General features: G+C 43.8%; 1 protein-coding gene across 9 annotated transcripts in view; it reads right to left on the reverse strand.

The window, feature by feature from the left end:
* Positions 1-19954, reverse strand: part of gphnb (gephyrin b) — a 165078-nt gene that overhangs the window by 17755 nt on the left and 127369 nt on the right. For 5 of the 9 annotated variants that reach the window (XM_033648396.2, XM_033648395.2, XM_078173893.1 and 2 more), the window contains 3 exons: positions 10468-10510; positions 5605-5742; positions 1288-1380 (listed from right to left, as the gene is read on the reverse strand). In XM_033648396.2, the coding sequence (XP_033504287.1) occupies positions 1288-1380; positions 5605-5742; positions 10468-10510 (274 nt within the window). Of the gene's footprint in view, positions 1-1287; positions 1381-5604; positions 5743-10467; positions 10511-15179; positions 15237-19954 lie in introns of all 9 variants that reach the window. The other 4 variants (XM_078173891.1, XM_033648392.2, XM_033648390.2 and 1 more) reach the window with 1 other exon arrangement.

Raw genomic sequence — 19954 nt, forward strand, 5'->3', positions numbered from 1 at the left:
TCCAGAGCGCTCGGTCTTTTCTTTGCAGCCATTCCCTGTACGTCTAGTTGAAAATCTCTGGCAAGATTTCATTGGTTGCATAGTCGCAGGAAAAAAAACGAAACAAAAAAAACACAAAGTGAAACTCTATAAGGAGCTGCACCTTGTCAAAATAAATCAAAACCTATATGACTGGATCATGTGGGAATTTAATTTGAAAGGGCAGACACAGGAAGTGGCCACGCTCAGCAGTCAGACAGGAGTCAGGTTAATTTCCAGGGCTGGTACCTGTGGTTATTCCACAGGCTAGTTAATAACATGTCGGGCAGGAAATCCAAAGTGTGGGATCATTTTGAGAGGTGAAGGACGAACCCAAGGTGACATGTAAACTCATTTTCATTGGTCGACTACAAACATGACGTATCATCTTAAACATGGAAGTAGCTACATGCCCATTAGCCACATGACAGCGTCATTAACAGGCAGCTCGCTCAGTGTGTGACGTGCAATTGTAGATAAAATATAGGCCTATGTTAATGAAGGTTCATTAGTACGGTTTTGTATTTCTCTGTAATGTAGCACAGTGTTAACAATGTTACTGATACTATTCTTTCTCACACCTTCAACTCAAACCATTGTGTTGCCCGCTCAAAATATATCATTTAATAATCAAATTAATATTGTAAACATGCGGGCGACTAGTCGACTAATGGCTCTGAATGACGACTATTGCTCGACTAGGATAATTCTTAGCCGGGGGTAGCCCTATATACCTGCATGTTTTACACTCTTTAACCAACAGGTTTTTTGTGTGCACATGAAGCCTCGAGAATGCTGTTTTTTAGCTCCTATTTCAGAGTAGTACTCTGCCAGCACAAGAGGAACCATGAGCCAGTGCAGCTCTGGCAACCGCCATTTTTAAAAACCTGTGAGCCAGACAACACAAAACAAAAACAACAGCTTGTTATGATAAAAAAGGGAAGAAAACATGGACACTGAGCAAGTATGCAACTGGGGAAATAACACATGATTTTGACCTATCAAAGCAAAATATAAGAATCTTTAATAGCTGGCTTCAGCGTCCTTACTGGCAATGAAAATGTACACAACCTGGCTAACCTTGACTGGCCTGCTGCATGTTTTGCAGGCCCGAATATTAGTTTGAATATTTAAACTGCTGTTTTACACTCATCTTATCCACCTTGTTTCAGCAAAACTGACTCTAATGCCAAAAAATACCTCACCTGATCTGAGACGGACGGGACAAGAACATATTTTACATCACCTGCCATAACGCACGGTACTTACCTCTCACAGCATAACCATCCTTGACAGAGGCAGGGAAGGGTGGCAGGTTGTCTTTGGCATAAACGTCCTGAGCGAGGACTCGACCCATCCCATCTGTGGGAGAAGAGGAAGAACATGGGTATGAGGAGAGGAAGAGAAGCTGGGTGAAGGGTGGCTGAGGGAGAGAGAAAGAGAGACAGAGAGGGTGAGGCAGACAATGCATCTGATTCAGATGAAGACACAGAGAGGCACATGCGCCGGAGGTGTGTATATATATATATATATATGTGTGTGTGTGAGTGTGTTTTAAAGAGAGACAGAGTGTGACACCGCACATCAGGATCTCTCTGCATGACTCACCACCTGACCAGCACAAACACACACACACACACACACACACACACACACACACACACACACACACACTTTCCTTTTCTATTCCAGCTTCACTGATTCACATACAACAAGTAGAGGCCTCCAAACGTCCCTTTTCTTAACCAGCCAGACAACTTTAAAACACTCAGGAAACATTCATGTAGGCAGAACAGAGACTCGGCACACAGACAATAGCTCGGAGAGAGTGAGGGAAGGAAAGAAAGACAGAAAAGACAGAGGGCGAGTGGGAGGAGGAGAAAAATCCTGCCACTAAAAATACCTTAAGCTGCTGTGTGGCTATATATAGCATTTCTCAGAGCCTTTATGCTATGATTATGTGAGTGTTAATATGAAGATCTAAGCTTTGATATCAATGGGCTGAAAGGGGGGGGAAAGAATATGCATGTACACACACCCACACACATGCATAACGCACATCAGCTTACTAGATGACAGTCCTAACGAGCTGCTGTAAATAATGTATCTTAGTCGTAGGAGACGACACACGTGCATACGCTATGAGACGCGTCCGATCCTTACATCTTTTTTTTTAAGTCGACAGCACTTCATCTGAGATATTCTGATGTGTTTTCACACCCGCAACTCCTTCTTTCCAAGCTGCTGTTCAAATATTCAAACAGCTTGTTAAACCCATGTGCTGAAGATGAGTTGTGAATAAAAATAGAATAGAGGCGAAGCTGAAATCTGCGTTTGATCAGATGCTTTGCGAAAAATCACGTACACTAGGTCCAGGTTTTTATAAGGGTTACGTAATGGTCAATAAATCAAGGGGCATTGTGACGTCACTCGTCCAAACAATCTGAAAGGACAGTAGAAGTGTGGTATAAACATACAGCACATAATCTTGAACATAGATTGATGAGAATTAAAGAATTTGACCATTTTGGGGAACATGCTTATTGACCGTTTCCAGTCTTTGTGCTAAGCTAAGCTAACCGTCTGCCAGTGGTAGCTTTACATTTAGTGTACAGACATGAGAGTGATGTTAATCTTCTCATCTAACGCTCAACAAGAAAACAAGATGTTTGAGATATTGAAATATTTAGCACTACATTGTCAGGAACTTCTTTCAACATCTTACCTCAAACACTTCCTCTGGATTACAACACTAAGGAAAAAGTGACACACTACACCATTACCGTGATAAAATGAGAGATAGATCCTTGTAAGTCCACACTCATATACAACAAAAACAGTATATACACCCATCAGCACACTATGCAACAGTGCACACTTCACACACACACACACACACACACACGCAGACCCCTCTTACTCCAGCAGGGGAGCTGCTCCAGCTGTTGTCTCTCTAAATATTTTATCCCACATATCCCATGTCCTTCTCTTCCTCACCCCACTGTCCTCCTCCCAGCTGTGCTCCTGCAAATCCCACAATTCCCTCCCCTCCCCAAGAACACGAAACATCACTTTACACCTGGGAAAAAAAAGAGCGTTCCATCTACCATCGTCGATCGGGACGTCATGTGCACCTCCGGGTGTTATTGCCCCCAGTCCTTGCTACCCTGCCTTCAGAGATGAATTCAAGAGTGTGTTTTCCCCTCTGGCCCTCAGTCTGGCTCTGTGTCACCCTCCGCTGGCGCTGAGGACACTCTGCCAGGAGGCTGGCGAGACCCACGGGTGCTAAACGAACTTAACTTGTATGTTTGTATATGTGCAGGTCTGTTTAGACATGCAGATGAACAAAACAAAATACAACTATAAAGATGCGATGAAAACATGCATTAAATCTTATTATAGCGAGGTGATTTTTTATAAAGACAAACAATGAAAAGACGTAACCTGCAATGTAACCATGTGACTACAAAGATAAAAAATTAATGTGGACCAGAATTCTTTCTATATCACTTTATAAAACTGATCAGACCCCCGTCCATTCCTATGGATATTCAAAAAAAAAAAAAAAAAAAAAAAATCTTGAATAAAAGCTAAAAATATTCCATAGAATTTTTTGTCATATTAAAGTTATACAACATCTTACGTTTAGTTTAAAAACAGTTTAAACACGAATTGTGTATTTTAACAATATGATTAACAGACTGAAACGTGCCTCTGTCCTTCTCGCCTCCAAGGAGGTTAAAAAGAGAAGTCAAGACGTCAATTTACGTCATACCAAAGTACCAAAAGTCTTTAATAATATACCATAAACAAATGCTTTCTATTTGCAAATATTTTATGGCATATCAGCCGCCACCATCCAATTGAGTGTACCCAAAAGTTCTGTCAGGCCAAACGTACCAAAGAAGCTAAAAATAGCGCACCCAAACAGACCTGAACGGATATCGTCCCTTTCTTTCTGGCGTCGACTGCTGTAACCCTCCAACATCGCAGCTCCAGTTACACTGCACATCTGTCATACCCCATAGTGCCTATGGGAGCCAGATGTTCTTTGAAAAGCCTTGCTTGCCTCACAGTTGGCTATGCTTCTTAAAAAGGGGGTATTACTCTACTGCAGTCCGTTTCAGATGATGTGGAACTTTGTGATTGGCTCATAGACATCCAGTCAAATGGAGCTCAGCGTAAGTTCAATCAGAAAGACTTCCTTTATGCTATATCCATTCACAATTCTCTCTCTATCGCACTCCCACCACTTCCACCAATTAACTGACTATGGGTGTTTCCTTTCCTGGTGAGCCAATCAAACTTTGCCATGATCTCCTTCAGCCATTCATGTTGCTGCTGCCAAACTTTAAATCTGTTCTCCTGTCTGCTCCTGTAAACTGTCATTCTAGGAGGAATTGATGCTCCCTCCTCCACCCCATTCACCTCCAGTCACCTTATCCAGAGCCCAGCACCAGCTCATCAAAAGCCCATTCCTCTTTACATCCAGATCCTCAACTCCCTCCTCATCTCATCTCATCTCATCTCATCTCATCTCATCTCATCTCATCTCATCGCCACCACCAGAATCTAGACTCCATATGGGGGGGACCCTAATCTACTATGTCTTTACAACCCTCCTGGAATATATGACATTATGATGGGGTTTGTGCATTTGGGTGGAGTCAGATGACAGTAATCACAGATGTAGACAACCCAGAAAGTTATATCCTTTTGAATGGATGGGGATCTGAACAGGTTAAGAGACCTGCCAAGTCTTGGATTAAAAATCTTTCCCATCTTAAAGAGCTGTAAATGTAATGACATATGGATCATCAGGAAAGGTCTGTTATATATGTGCCCTTGTCAATGGCTCAGCCAAGGTGTGGCCAGGGGGGGCACGGCCACCCTAATCCAATCCCCAACCACCCACTGTCCCTCCATCATGAATATGTTCAAATATAATTGGCAGTGTGGTGCATTTAAACTTGAGAAGGCTGGTTCCAAGTGTGTACTCCTTCAAAATAAAACTGTACATCGCCTAACATGTACACATATGGTACATTACACATTAAAACAGGATTACAGTGAAACTCAAAATGTAAATTGTACTGCTAAATAATATATATCAGTATGAGATTCCTTAACTCTCATATTGACATAGTTTCAACCAGCCTACATACTTCGACACCATAATCAAAGTCCTGAGATTCAGTTATGGTTTTTGGTTTTTCATAGCCCCATTTGGTCACCCCTATGAAAAATCTCACTGGCCCTTGGAAGCAAATCTGTGTGTGTGTGCATCATTTGAATGTCTGTGTGAGTGACACTGTGGCATGCAGACACAGACTGCTGAATCAGTGAGGTGTCCAGTGATGGACAGAGAGTGTTTAAATGCTGTCATGTGAACTTAGTGAGAGCATGTCGCTACATCGATCTGAAAGACGTGACACCTCCACATCACAGCGTGCTGAGTGGCTGATGTCAGCAGACATAAAGCGAAGGTAAACTGGAGATGTCAAGGGACGAGATGAACACATTCAGGACATTTAAAATGGGTGTGAGGAAGATTTGCTGGATCTGCAGGGTTTCTGTTCTGCTCACCTCTGTAGTTGATGATCTCAGTGCCCAGGACAGCAGTCATCTCCAGCACAGTGATGAAGGCCTTGTCCATGGAGGTGAGGGGGAAGGGGGACATGCGGTGCCTCCGGGCCACCTTGGTGATGTCCACTGCACTGTGACCTGGGAAGACACGTGACATTACATACACTGTCATGAAATGATTGTCACAAATCAAACCAAATCACAAAACAAGAACAGGATAACTTTGGTTGCTCTGTCTGAAATAACTCATATTCCCTCATTTACTGTTTTGATATGATACTCAGTCCCCTTATTTTAACCCCAATCCCTTTTTTTCGTGTGCCACCTTGCCTCTCGGAAAAGAGTTACAAGGGGCAGTGGTTGAACTCTTCCCAATCCTTCTTGACCCTCATGTCATCATTAGTTGTCGCTGTTAGCACTGATGTAAACAGACGCAATGAGTGTTGCCGTTGTCTGCTGTGGTAATTTTTTATTGTGTCGACTACAGGCAGCTGTTTGCGTTTGTCGGGCCGCTTTGCGATTTGTTCACAAAAGTCACTTTTACACTCCCTGTTCAAGGCAGGATATCGCACTGTTATGCCACCTCACCATTCTGTACATAAGGTACCAACGCGGAAATGAGGGGACAGAGTTGTCTTTCCTCTGAGCCAGGAACGGAGGTAGCAACAGCCCAACAAGGTCTGTATAAAACGTAAAGCCAGAAAGATGTGATCATGGGTGGAACAGGTGTTTTGATTGCGTATTATGTTGACGACTAACCAATAGGAGATTTAAAAGCAGCTGTTAACAGTTAACTCAAAGCAGAAGAACAGCCGTAACTGTCTGCAAATCGGGAAAACAATGACATTCGGGAGCTCCTTACCCTCCAAGCAGAAGATAAGATCAGCCGCCATAGAAGAGAGAAGGTAAATGGTTGTGATTGACATGTGATGCCATTGTTGTCCTTTAGAAAGTACTGTTGACACATACAGTACAGGCCAAAAGTTTGGACACACCTTCTCATTCAATGCGTTTTCTTTATTTTCATGACTATTTACATTGTAGATTCTCACTGAAGGCATCAAAACTATGAATGAACACATGTGGAGTTATGTACTTAACAAAAAAAGGTGAAATAACTGAAAACATGTTTTATATTCTAGTTTCTTCAAAATAGCCACCCTTTGCTCTGATTACTGCTTTGCACACTCTTGGCATTCTCTCCATGAGCTTCAAGAGGTAGTCACCTGAAATGGTTTTCCAACAGTCTTGAAGGAGTTCCCAGAGGTGTTTAGCACTTGTTGGCCCCTTTGCCTTCACTCTGCGGTCCAGCTCACCCCAAACCATCTCGATTGGGTTCAGGTCCAGTGACTGTGGAGGCCAGGTCATCTGCCGCAGCACTCCATCACTCTCCTTCTTGGTCAAATAGCCCTTACACAGCCTGGAGGTGTGTTTGGGGTCATTGTCCTGTTGAAAAATAAATGATCGTCCAACTAAACGCAAACTGGATGGGATGGCATGTCGCTGCAGGATGCTGTGGTAGCCATGCTGGTTCAGTGTGCCTTCAATTTTGAATAAATCCCCAACAGTGTCACCAGCAAAACACCCCCACACCATCACACCTCCTCCTCCATGCTTCACAGTGGGAACCAGGCATGTGGAATCCATCCGTTCACCTTTTCTGCGTCTCACAAAGACACGGCGGTTGGAACCAAAGATCTCAAATTTGGACTCATCAGACCAAAGCACAGATTTCCACTGGTCTAATGTCCATTCCTTGTGTTTCTTGGCCCAAACAAATCTCTTCTGCTTGTTGCCTCTCCTTAGCAGTGGTTTCCTAGCAGCTATTTGACCATGAAGGCCTGATTGGCGCAGTCTCCTCTTAACAGTTGTTCTAGAGATGGGTCTGCTGCTAGAACTCTGTGTGGCATTCATCTGGTCTCTGATCTGAGCTGCTGTTAACTTGCCATTTCTGAGGCTGGTGACTCGGATGAACTTATCCTCAGAAGCAGAGGTGACTCTTGGTCTTCCTTTCCTGGGTCGGTCCTCATGTGTGCCAGTTTCGTTGTAGCGCTTGATGGTTTTTGCGACTCCACTTGGGGACACATTTAAAGTTTTTGCAATTTTCCGGACTGACTGACCTTCATTTCTTAAAGTAATGATGGCCACTCGTTTTTCTTTAGTTAGCTCATTGGTTCTTGCCATAATATGAATTTTAACAGTTGTCCAATAGGGCTGTCGGCTGTGTATTAACCTGACTTCTGCACAACACAACTGATGGTCCCAACCCCATTGATAAAGCAAGAAATTCCACTAATTAACCCTGATAAGGCACACCTGTGAAGTGGAAACCATTTCAGGTGACTACCTCTTGAAGCTCATCGAGAGAATGCCAAGAGTGTGCAAAGCAGTAATCAGAGCAAAGGGTGGCTATTTTGAAGAAACTAGAATATAAAACATGTTTTCAGTTATTTCACCTTTTTTTGTTAAGTACATAACTCCACGTGTTCATTCATAGTTTTGATGCCTTCAGTGAGAATCTACAATGTAAATAGTCATGAAAATAAAGAAAACGCATTGAATGAGAAGGTGTGTCCAAACTTTTGGCCTGTACTGTATGTTATATGTCACACCAGAGGCCGACGCTGTTGTGTTACATATCACGCCCGTCACGCCTCTTTTGATTGCATGATGCTGCGATGCGGTGTATAGTCAAACACTGGGGCTGCATGATGTGTAACAATGCAAAGGAAGAATAAAAATTGGACTTTGTAGTGGTCCTATAGTGCAATCTATGTGTAAGAAGGGCTAAAGTTTCACGCCGTCAGTCGATCAAACATGTCAGCAAATTAAAAAGAACACTGCGCCTTTACCAGCCCACTAGCGGTGATCTGTAAGCTAACATTAGCAACCTGTGCTCCTACCCTGCCAGTCTACACTGATATTAGAGGGGCCGTAACAAGTGCTGCAACTTTGCTGCTGGACTTTAGGTATATTCGGGCATCATGTGCCATCAAACTGTGGGGATGTGACATAAAAATATGGTAATGTCAAAATACGGGACTGTCGTGCAAATATCAGAAATAACACTGTAAAGTTAATTGTCTAGCTAGTTAACGCCTGAGACATCAGCATGCTAGCGCTTTGTTTTAGTTATGCTGGTTACAAAGAAAAGGAACATAATATATTACAACAATATTAAATCTTTATTAATGAAGAAAATACATTTGAGGGTTGCTTTTGATGCTTGTTTTGATGCTTGCCCATGACTCTCATAATACTAGTGCCTTTGAAAAATCACTGTTTGGAGGACGGTGTAGCTCTACAGCTGCTTTCAAACTGCTGCGCAATAACTCCCTGCCTCCGGTCATTTCAGTGAGGGGCAGGCGGATTACATAAAATTGGCTTTTAAACAGATTTGACCAACATTGCCTACGAATTACCTCAAAAATGTCTTTGTCTTTTCTATACTACTTCTGTAATTTGTTGTTAGGCTGCTTATTGGCCAACATGTATAATAAGATAGAAAATTAACTGCAGCAAGTTATTATCAGACAATATTTTAGTTTACTAATAGGCAATAAACTAAGACGTTTTACACTGTTTTTTGCAAACACCAGCAGGTGTGGTGTCCTGTTTCTGTCATTTTCCTCAAAGAAATCGCAGTGTGGGAGTTCTAGCAAAAGCAAATGCACACACTATAAACACTCTTAGCTTTTAGGACTAAAGAATGCATATGCTTATGTGCAGAAATCGGATACTGAAACCAAATGGTGTAAAGTAAATAAAGTACATTCGAGAACAGAGAGTGATTTCAGACATAGCTCTAGACCCAAGCTTTGAAATTTAAGCTGAACCCAGCCTGATTAAAAACAACACTTGAGTCCACTTTACCCGTTTTTAGCATTTTAATTCTTTATTTAGACAGTTTGAAAGTTGAGAGGAAGATAGAGGGGAGGGAGAGAACTCTGCTGGGACTCAATCCCGAGACAGTGGAAACATCTCTGTGGCTCCAAAGGCAGGGAACTGAACCATCCAACTATCTCTGGAGACATAAAACTGTATTTTAAGAACTTTCCTTTTGGCCAAAGAGCCATAGAAAATCCTAAAAAAAAAAAAAAAAAAAAGGGAGAGAAAAATCTACTGAGGAATTCATACTGAGCTAAGCACGCTGAGTTTGAAGCTGCAGCGGTAAAGGTCGAATTCCAAACCTCAGGATGTGACACATGCAAAACATACAATTATATAAATAAATACATGTAATCTAATGTGTTTCCACACCACTGTCACCAAGATAACTGGATTAATTTCAGTGGGTTTCAGTGCATGTGCGTACATGTGTACAATTTAAACAGCGTGAGCCGGGATTGGCAGGAAAAAAGTCCTGTTTGTTTGCAGGAGCTGTGGAACCCAGCTGGATGATAGAAGTGCTCGATAGCAGCAATGTTGGTCTAATAATACCTCTCTAATAATTCCAAAGGTAAAAGGAACAAAGCAAGGTGTAACTAATATGTAATCTGCTCTCTCTCTCCGTCTCTCTTTATCTCCCTCTGCCTCGCTCTTCCTCTGCCTCTCTGCCTCACAGCGAAGAATAGGCGCTGTGCTTTGATTTCCCTTGACCCAATTTCTCTCCTTTAAACATACACTTACGCTTCCACAGCATATTCTGATGCTTAACATGAGGCTTAACAACCTCTGGCAAAACACCACGCACACACAGAGGCGTGCAACACAGCAGCCACACACAGCCAAACACACAAACTGCGCTCGCATTGTCACATCATATGCTCATTTAAAATCTATTTATGCGTGTTCGAGAGCACATAGATGTATGACACACACAGAGAAGAGAGAGTGCCTTTGAATTGGAAACTTGGTACTCACTTGATCTTAGGATATTTTCTTTGCTGCTGCATCGTGACTGCACCTAAAGATGGAGAGGGCGATTGGGAGAGAAAGACGAAGGGCAAGAGGAAAGAGAGAGCAGAGGTAGTGGTAATTTGAGATAAACCGGGCTGCTCTTTTGACATGCTTGAGATGAAGAAGCTGTTTATACAACAGTCAGAAGCATTGGCAAGAGCCGTGTCACACTACACTGTGCACTTTGTCCTGCTGTCGGGAGATGGCTGCATCTCCTGCATTTCCATTATCGTCACTTACTGTACACTACATCGTCATATTACAGGTGATATTCACACTGATAAATGCACTGACATGTCACATCACTATTAGACTGAAGCACTAAGAAAAGAATATACGGACAAAGGCAACAACAATACAGAGTGACAATATTGTATCACAAGGTCATAACAGATGTTTTAACTGTGCTACGGTGTGACATCAAATGTAGTGGAAATGTAGTGTCGAGTATAGATAGTGGCTGTTCAGATGTGGTGCAGGACGGTTTCTCTGGAGATTGCTGATGCTGCGTGATAGCTACACTAGTGCTCTGCTACCTGTTATCTATATTGCAAGGTGGGGAGGAGAGCAGGGTGGGTTAAAGGTGGGCTGAGCTTCCCAAAAAACTATCTTAAGACTACAGCTAACTGTTGTCAATGGAGAGTGAATGGAAAACGAACTAATTTAAAAGTGGTATACCTTGTATATCTTTCCTTATTGATTGAAACAGCACTATATCTGATATTAGAGCTTCTCAAAGTAAAGGCTACATTTCCCATTAACCCTGTTTCTTCCAGTTAAAAAGAGGACATCGACACTCGCCAAAGCTAAGCATGATGGATGAAAACTTTGGTGTTCTTCAACCTGGACCCTATTTTCCTATGTTTTTGTGTCTCAATGGAAACTGCAATTTTTGAAACTGGTTCAGTATTGAGAGAGAACACTACAGTTGACAGCCATGAAAAAGGCTGCAATGTAAGCACTTGGGGCATGTGCGCAACGTCAATTTACGTCCACTTTTAATGCTTGTTTTTGCCACTGACAGGCTCAGATTATTCTTCTTGGTGTTAACAACATTGTGGAAAGGATCCCTACTGAGACTGACCTTTTTGTTCAAGAGTAAGATCCTTTTTGTTTAACCAGAAACAGCCCCGAAATTGCTACCACCAAATCCACCAGACCCCATTTAAATAAAGAGCAATTTTATCATCGTGGAAAACACGTCATTTAAAGTGGACGGAAATAATAAAACTCACAAAAGCCATCTTGTTTTGTCTTTCCACTGTTCCAACAATCACCAACTCTGGTTTGTTTGAAATAAACCCTTAATTCACCCAGTTAGATGTGGAATACATGCTAAAATTACTGTTTAGTAAAAATCCATCCCTCCACTCTGGGCCTATCAGTGGCAAAAACAAGCACTTCTAGTTTACTGACGGTGCCAAATGCCCCGACTGGGTGCAGCACATTGACAGAAAAACATGGGAAAATTAGATTCAGGGAGGACAGAGAAAGGAGAAGTTATGCTTTAGGCCATAGTCAAGCATCTGCCATAAATATGTCCCAAATGACCCTCTGCTAAGCCTTGCCCCTTTGCAATGGTCCGTCAAGCTGTCAGATTTAGCAAGGTGCCAACACTAACTGCACTCCCTAAAGACATAATATCAAGTATTTGGAAGAACAAAAAAGTCATTTAAGAGAGAAGCAGACAGAGGGGTCTACAGTCTGTGTTTGAAGGATATATCCAGGATGTCAAACTGACTCAGCAGCAACAACAGGTTAAAAAGACAAAGATAGTTAGAAGCTAAAGCTGAACTATAGGCTACAGATCACAGTGTAAAAGTGAACCACCACATCACTGCTGATCGCCACAGAAGACAATGAATATAAAGGGAAACTTTGCTGATACTGAACCAGCTGTGTGGCATCACAGTGTGTGCAGATGAACGGTGTTTGGCTTTGGGTCCATGTACCAGTGATGTCACAGCCAAACACCCTACAATGACACACAGCTGGTTGAATATCATCAAAGTTTCCCTGCTTCCCTTCACTGGTTCCTGTACAGCAGGGTCAGTCTTTTTTTCACTGTTATAATCATTAAAAAGCAAAAGCAGCATGTGTATACATTCAGTAGGCTATATCTTCAGTAGCTAGCTAGCTAACCCTACACTTTCCAGGGTTTGATGGGTTTGATTTTGGTTTTGGAACAGGGAAGAAACGTATATCTTTTTCCAACCTCTCCAGGTAACAAGTATCATTAATACACAACGTGCCCCAGGCACAACATTTAGCTCCAAATCCACAAAACCAGCCTGAAAATGAAGGAAATCTGAAATGACTGCATTAGAGTCAATGGAGCTACACTATGATTGGCCAGTGTTCATTCAAGGGGTGGGACTTAGCGAAGGGTCAATTCCATACAACATACTAATAGTGTAATATACAGAAATCATTGTAGTTTACTGTTTTGCTCAAACAGGAAGTGATGCAATAAGTGCAGTAAGGAAATCAAACTGTGATGTTAGAACGTCACCTCCAATTAAACCTAAGAAAGAGAAAGCTAATTGTTTTCCTAAGTATTTTTTTTACTTGACAAAGCCATCTCAACTCAAGGTCCATCAACTAGCTTTTTCCTGAGCTTTCAGGCCTCATCATACAGTCTTCAGCAGAGGACGGAGATAGCCCAGTTGTCGTGCAGTGGGATGAATTAACATGTAAGCTCAGTAGCTGTTACCAGTTCAACCACAGCTCTTTCTTCAAGCTGGTAAGTGGACTTTAAGTTGGAATAACCAAGCACATATTTCCGAAGCTGGTGTTCCTGGGGGCTTGGCACCACCATCCATAATTCCTATTTTTTTTACTTCTTCCTTTGTGTAATGCATCATGGGACAATATCATTAATCAACGTACAGCTATAATCAAGCAGATTAAGGAATACTGACTTGAGTTCACCTAATGTTTTCAGTGTGAACATCCAACAGCTCCTACTCAAACCTGCTTAAAACGAGTCTGCAGTGTGGAATTGGGACACGGCCAAGATCATCATCCTTTTTAATACTGTCAAACAGATCTGATCAGATTTCCTGGAAACAAGTTTCAAAATCTAATCATTTTGCACATAATTTCAAGTACAATGCAGATGATGAAGGTTACACTACAGGTGGAAACTGCCAAGTAGACGTTACATATGGACGTACCAGTTGTCCTTTTTTTGATCTCACTGCTGCTGTTAGAAGTTGCTAACCTCCTGGTGATCGGGCTGTTTCTTAATGGTATTTATAGCAAAGTAACATAGCTCAGATACATCGATGTTACAGCTGCTACACAGCACTTTTAGGAGGAGATGCTGTGCTACTGTATGAGCGTGCTTTTGGGAAGCTCAGCCTCAGGGAACGACTAAATAAGGGAAGGAGAATCACAAGTTGCAAGTTATCAAGCAACAAGATTGGCACTGAATCAAAGTATTGCTTTAGACAACTACACCAGTGTAGCTCTGGGTGCAGTGGACGTATAAATCTAGCCAAAATCAATTCTGGTGCCAAATGTTACAGTCTGTGGAAAGTCAGGGCAGATATTTAAACTTTAAAGATTGTATTTTGGCAGTTCTTAGCTCTCCATTTGTCCTCCTGTCTATCTGCCTTTATTTAGATGTGTTGACTGGCATAACTTAATGTTCTGTCTGCTCTAACATCTTTCACACACTCCTGTCTATCTCAATAACCTCTGTGACCTGGCCTTATCACATAAGTAGGGTGTGGGCAGTGTGTGGTGTATGGAGAACCAAAACACCCATGGTGAAGGTGAAGGTCTCTCTCTACCCCACCCACCCAGCAACCCAACCCTTTCTCCCTCTTCCCCTCCCTCACCGCCATCATAAACTGAGGCTAATACTGTGACACCACTGGGCACCAAACAGCCGAGGTGAGAGGGTGAGAGATGGGAGGTGGGGCAAAGGTGGGTGGGATGGTGGAGAAAGAGGAGGAGGAGGAGGAGGGATGGAAAGACTGAGAGATAGAAAAAAATACAGGTAGGTAGACAGAGAGAGACAGAAGGGTGGAAGAGATGACGATCAGCATGACGTGGTCCCACAGCCCGGAAAAAGAAAAGAAAAACAAAGAAAAACAGGAAGCACGGACTAGACAGACTTCACTAAACTACAGAGCCGAGACACAGCAGAAAGGAGGGAAAACAGGAAGAACAGAACAAAAACAATAAAGACCACTTGAGCGGCCTGATGGCATCTACTTAACAGACATCCAGCACACCAGACAGAGCTACTGAAAGCAGAGCATGTTAACCGGAAAAAGACAGAAACAGAGACGGACAGACAGATGGAGAGAAGAGGAAGAGAGACCGACAGAGAGAGTGAACGACGAGAGACAGAGAAAGTGAGCGTGGGAGACGGAGGGAGGAAGACTCCTAACAGACCGGACAGAGAAATAGTGAGACAGAGTGACGAGAGTGAACGACAGAGAAAAGAAAGAGACCAGTGGGGACAGACAGATAGAGAGACATACAGAGAAAGAGAGTGAGCGAGAGCTGGAGAGATAGCTAGGCAAGCCAGCAGGGAGGGGCGGAGAGGAGGGGACACAGAGCGGGGCGTTTGTTTAGCGCGCTCCTTGGGAGGAGGGTGAGGGAAAGGTAAGGAGGGAGGGAGGGAGGGGTAAAGGGGGGAGGGGTGGGGGCGGGATAGTTACTCGAGAGCTGAAGGTCCTCCTGCGATCATCTTTAAGCCCCTCCAACCTACACTGGAGCTAGTGGAGATAAAGCATCGAATCACAGGCATCAGTGCATCTGTCCCGGCAACCACAACACTACAGACAGGCAGACAAGACAGTCAGACAGACAGACAGACAGACGGACGGACAGACGGACGAAGGGACAAACAGACAGACAGGCATCCACTACGACAAGCAACCCTAGCAGGAGAAGGGAGCAGCAAGGAGAGAACTGAGAGAGAGAGAAAGAGGAAAAGATAGACAGCGGGCTATCAGGTGGCATAACGCAACCTGTGGCAGCCATATTGGAGGCCCTACGAGCTCCTCTTAGGAAACACTGAAGACGAACAGCTGACAATATTTTAAACTACACCACTTGACTTTCTTAAATAATCACTCTGAAACAAACAGTAACTTGCTGGGGACTTCTTACTATTGGTTGATGTAGATGTTTCTAAAAAACTACAGTGCCCACGTGTTTTAGAAAAACTACTTCACCTTTCATGAAATATAACTTCTATATTTATGACCTGGTTTTCAAAATGTATGTAGGAACCAACAGACAACAGAATTCATCAAGTCCTCTAACTTTTAGCTGACTTTAACTATTTTCTTTCTTACAAACTACACCCGCCAAACGTTTCACTGGGCAGACGGAAGCATGCATCACTTGCTAGCTCACCTAGCACCACTGAGCTAGCTAACATTAAAGCTCAGCTGAGGAGGACGCCATTAGGGACCGTACACATGCCACGTCTTTTACTGCCTGGAAAACAGGCCCTGGGTGCTGCCCTTGTGCCCTTTTCTTTGCCAGCTTTCAACAGCGCTGTGGCAAGTTGCATCGGAGGTTGCTAAGCAACCTTAACCAGCACCATATCATAGCCTATTTACCTGAAACCTGATCTTGTTCCAGACCTATTGCTCATGGGGCAGATGTAAAGCTCTGGCAGCCCTGCACTAAAATGATCAACTTCTCCTCCATATTTATCACAGACTGATATTTACTGAAGACAGGAAAGATATCTGTTGGCTGTGATTGGTTGTTCCTCATCACATGACATGAGGCCCATGCTGAACTCCCCCTGAAAAATGGGCACTCGGGGAATGTGTGCTTGCCGCCCGTCTACATTGAAAACAATAAATTTGAAGGCACAAAATGCAGCACATGCACGGCCACTTAATGTTTGCATCTCTCACTGTCACCAGCAGAAGCCTCTCATCCATGAGTAGATACACACCTCTTTCTACATGGAGATTAGAGCTTTGATTCTTTGCTCATGCCCAATTGGGCCCGAACTGACAGGTGTGGGCGGGGATGCGGTGTAATTTCTCAATAATATCCCGGGCTTGAAAATGCTGACGCACTTAGTGGCGAAGGCTGTTTTGCTGAACCTGTCACGTTCAAGATGCAGAGCCGACGACAGGCTATGGAAATAACAGGAGGAAGGGAAAAAGGAATAGTGGAATGAGAAAATAGGTTAGCCCTTAGCTTGTAAGTAATGTTTAATATTAAACATTACTTACAAGCTAGTCTCGCTCACCAGACCTTTCTCAAGAAAAGAAAGGTCTGGCTGGGCCGACTCTCACTGTGAGATTGGAGAAAAAAACGCCCCGGCTGCTTGTACTTCTTTCAACCAATCACAATCATTCTGGGCGGCGCCACAGCAATGGTGCGCTTGCAAAAATATTGCCGGGGGCAAACAGGTTTTGGTGTAACATGCCCACAAAAATATCACCCACAGGACGCGAACCATGGCAGAAAAATGGCTACATCCCTGCAAGATCAAACACCACAAAAGTTAGTAAAGGACGTGTTGAAAATGGTTGAAAACTGCTACACAACCGGAGGTGGTAGGGCGGGACTTCAGCGGGTGGCTCGTTCCGCCCAATGAGAGGCTGATCTCTGCAGCAAACTTCCGCCCACTCAGACTACTTACAAGCTGTAAGAGTAGAAATTCAGGTATTAATTGGGGTCTGGTCCAAAACTGCTGTCGTGATTCAGGCTTGGACAGAAACTGTGCAGGTAAATGTAGGGTTGGGCCTGATGAGAGCTCTAGCGGTATTATGGCTGGCGGGTGTAGTTTGGTAGAAAGAAGAAAATAATTCCTGTATGAAACTGCTCACAACAAGGTCTGTGGATTATCTTGAGTAGCCAGGTCATGATTCCTGGAAAGAGACACTGCTGTTGAGTTTTTAGAAGTGGCAGACATCTCTACAGCCTGTGTCTTTCCAGAAATCATGACCCTGTTACCCAAGATAATTCACAGAATTTGCTATGAGCAGTTCATGTAGGAACTATTTTCTATCTACCTAAGAACACCCCCAACTGTATCGATAAATCTTGCATCTAATGCTAGCTCACCTAGCGCCAAGGAGCTGGCTAATACTACAGCTCAGCTGAGGAGGACGCCATTGTCGCAACTGTGAGCCTCTTGTCCATGAGCAGATACACACTTCCTTCCTGGGTGCAGTTCATTAGAAAGAAAATGTTCCTACATCAAACTGCTCATCGTGCCATCTAGTTCCATTATATTGGAGATATCTCCAACACTCGGCAACTTGCACCAAAACAAACTAGACCGATACACAGAACCACAGTTTAGAGGAAAAATATGTATTTTTGATTTTGGGGTGAACTGTCCCTTTAAACTGGTAGTGCATGGGTTGTCAGGTGGATGAACTCACCAGCATGTTAAACTTTTTGATTTAAGCACTTGCTAACACATTCAGAGGAAGCAATGTAGCATACAGTAGTTAGAGAATAAGAGTAACACTCTGCTTTCAGAAAAAATAAGTTTGTTGAAGTTTACTGAGCTGTCCCTTCTTAAGCTACAACTCTGGATGAGAACTACAGACATGACAGTTTACTGTGCTAAATCTACCATTTCAGACACCTCACAATGTTGGTAAAACCAACCTACATGAACCACACTTGCAGCAGGTATATGTGTGCTATGAAATCTGCTGTTTCTGACATTATATTGTACACAGCCTATTTTCCAGTGGACCTCCATGATGGCACCAGCTGCGGTTGCTAGGAGATTTGTGCCACAACTGCACAGCCCTCGTATAGAGAGAGGGAGAGGAGGTATGATGGAGAAAAAAAAAGAGACAGAAAAAAAAAAGACAAAGGTGGGGATTAAGGGAGCTAAATACAGCTACAGCAAGACACAGATCAAACTTGCAGACATTGAAAAGCAGATATGAAAACTAACGATCGACAGCTAGGACATTTTCGTACAAGGTGTGCCTTGCTAAAAAAGAACTGCAAAAGACATCTATAATAATAGTTTAAAAAATAAACACGATTAACGCAGAACAGTTACATCAGAGCCTCACTCCCTAGCTCGTCTTTAAACACACAGACAAACCACAAGAATCACAAGTTTTCTACTTCCTGATCCAATTCACATATGCCTCTACAGTCATGTATCATTAATCTGTCCTGCAGCTGAGTTCAATGCAGTAAATACACAGTCACCTATACCTAGGAAACAGCTAGAAACCTTGATGCAGTGTGGAGTGATGACACTAAGACTGACACTGGTGGAAAACAAGACCTCAGTATGGCGAAAATCAAAAGCTAAGTAGAAGAGATCATACCATCAGAGAGCCATGGGGGGAGACAGTTTGCACATGGATGGAGATGAACACAGTGGAGAAGCTACAGGAGGGTGTGTGTGTGTGTTCGGAGGTGAGGAGAGGATGTGGAGAATGAGTGCAGAAGCAGAATGGGGTGTCGTAGGAGGAGGAGGGGGGGAGGCAAAGAAGCAGACTGTCAAACACTCTCACACTCTTTTCTAATCTACCCCTCCGCTGCAATCCCCCCGTTACTAGTGAGAGACTGACCGAGTGAGAGAAGAGAATGAGCTCGAATGAGGGATGCAGATGTTAACACACACACATCATCCACACCAGCACAAAGACAACAGGAAACTCCGTCAGGAAGCAAAAATATGTGAAATAAAGTCGTTGTTGGCGTATCTGTGTGAGCGTGTGTGAGGATTCGGGCTTGACACCCTCACTTGTCTTAATTGCAGTATTCTGGGAAGGAAAGCACACACACAAATCAAAAAACCATGGCTTCCATGCCAGAAACACTAATCACTCTACACGCTAGCCCCGTCGTCGCCACGGAAACAGCTTGACGATGGGTTGTCATGGAGATCTGCCAGGAAGATCAATGGGCAAGGGAGCTGGGTGGCGGCGGCGGTGATGTCTACGGACACAGAATAGGGAGTGCGGCCAGGTCAGCGAGACACGTGGCTCCGGGGGGCTGCAAGTGGCTCGAGGGGGGAGGAAATCGATGGGGCCAATAACCAGCTGGCTGGAGAGACGCTCCAGGAAATGATGGGATGCAACCGCTGCGGTGCTGAGCTCAGCACAAAACAAAGGAGCTGTCAGACGAATTATGCAAAAAGGGGGAGATTTATCCGTCCGCCGTGAGGAGGAGAGGGTTGTGACAGGGCAAGGGAGGCTCGTTTCAACCGGCTCCAACCGCCTCGCCCCATGGGACAGGGCAGGAGAGGGAGAGGGATGGAGCAGAGGACAAAACGCCGGAGTGATAGCGACAGAGTGGTAGAGGGCAGGACAAAATGCTACTGTGGCAATCCAGAGCCAAGTCCTCCTCCCTGGGGAGCAGAGGCAAGAGCCTGAGGGGGAAACGACAGCGGGGAAGAGAAGGAGTGACACAGCGGTGAGGAAGTGTATCTCAGCGAAGGCCTCCTCGCTCTCCACTGACTGCAGAGCACTCT

This window comes from Epinephelus lanceolatus, chromosome 13, assembly GCF_041903045.1.
Source record: "Epinephelus lanceolatus isolate andai-2023 chromosome 13, ASM4190304v1, whole genome shotgun sequence".
Classification (NCBI taxonomy): Eukaryota; Metazoa; Chordata; class Actinopteri; order Perciformes; family Serranidae; genus Epinephelus; species Epinephelus lanceolatus.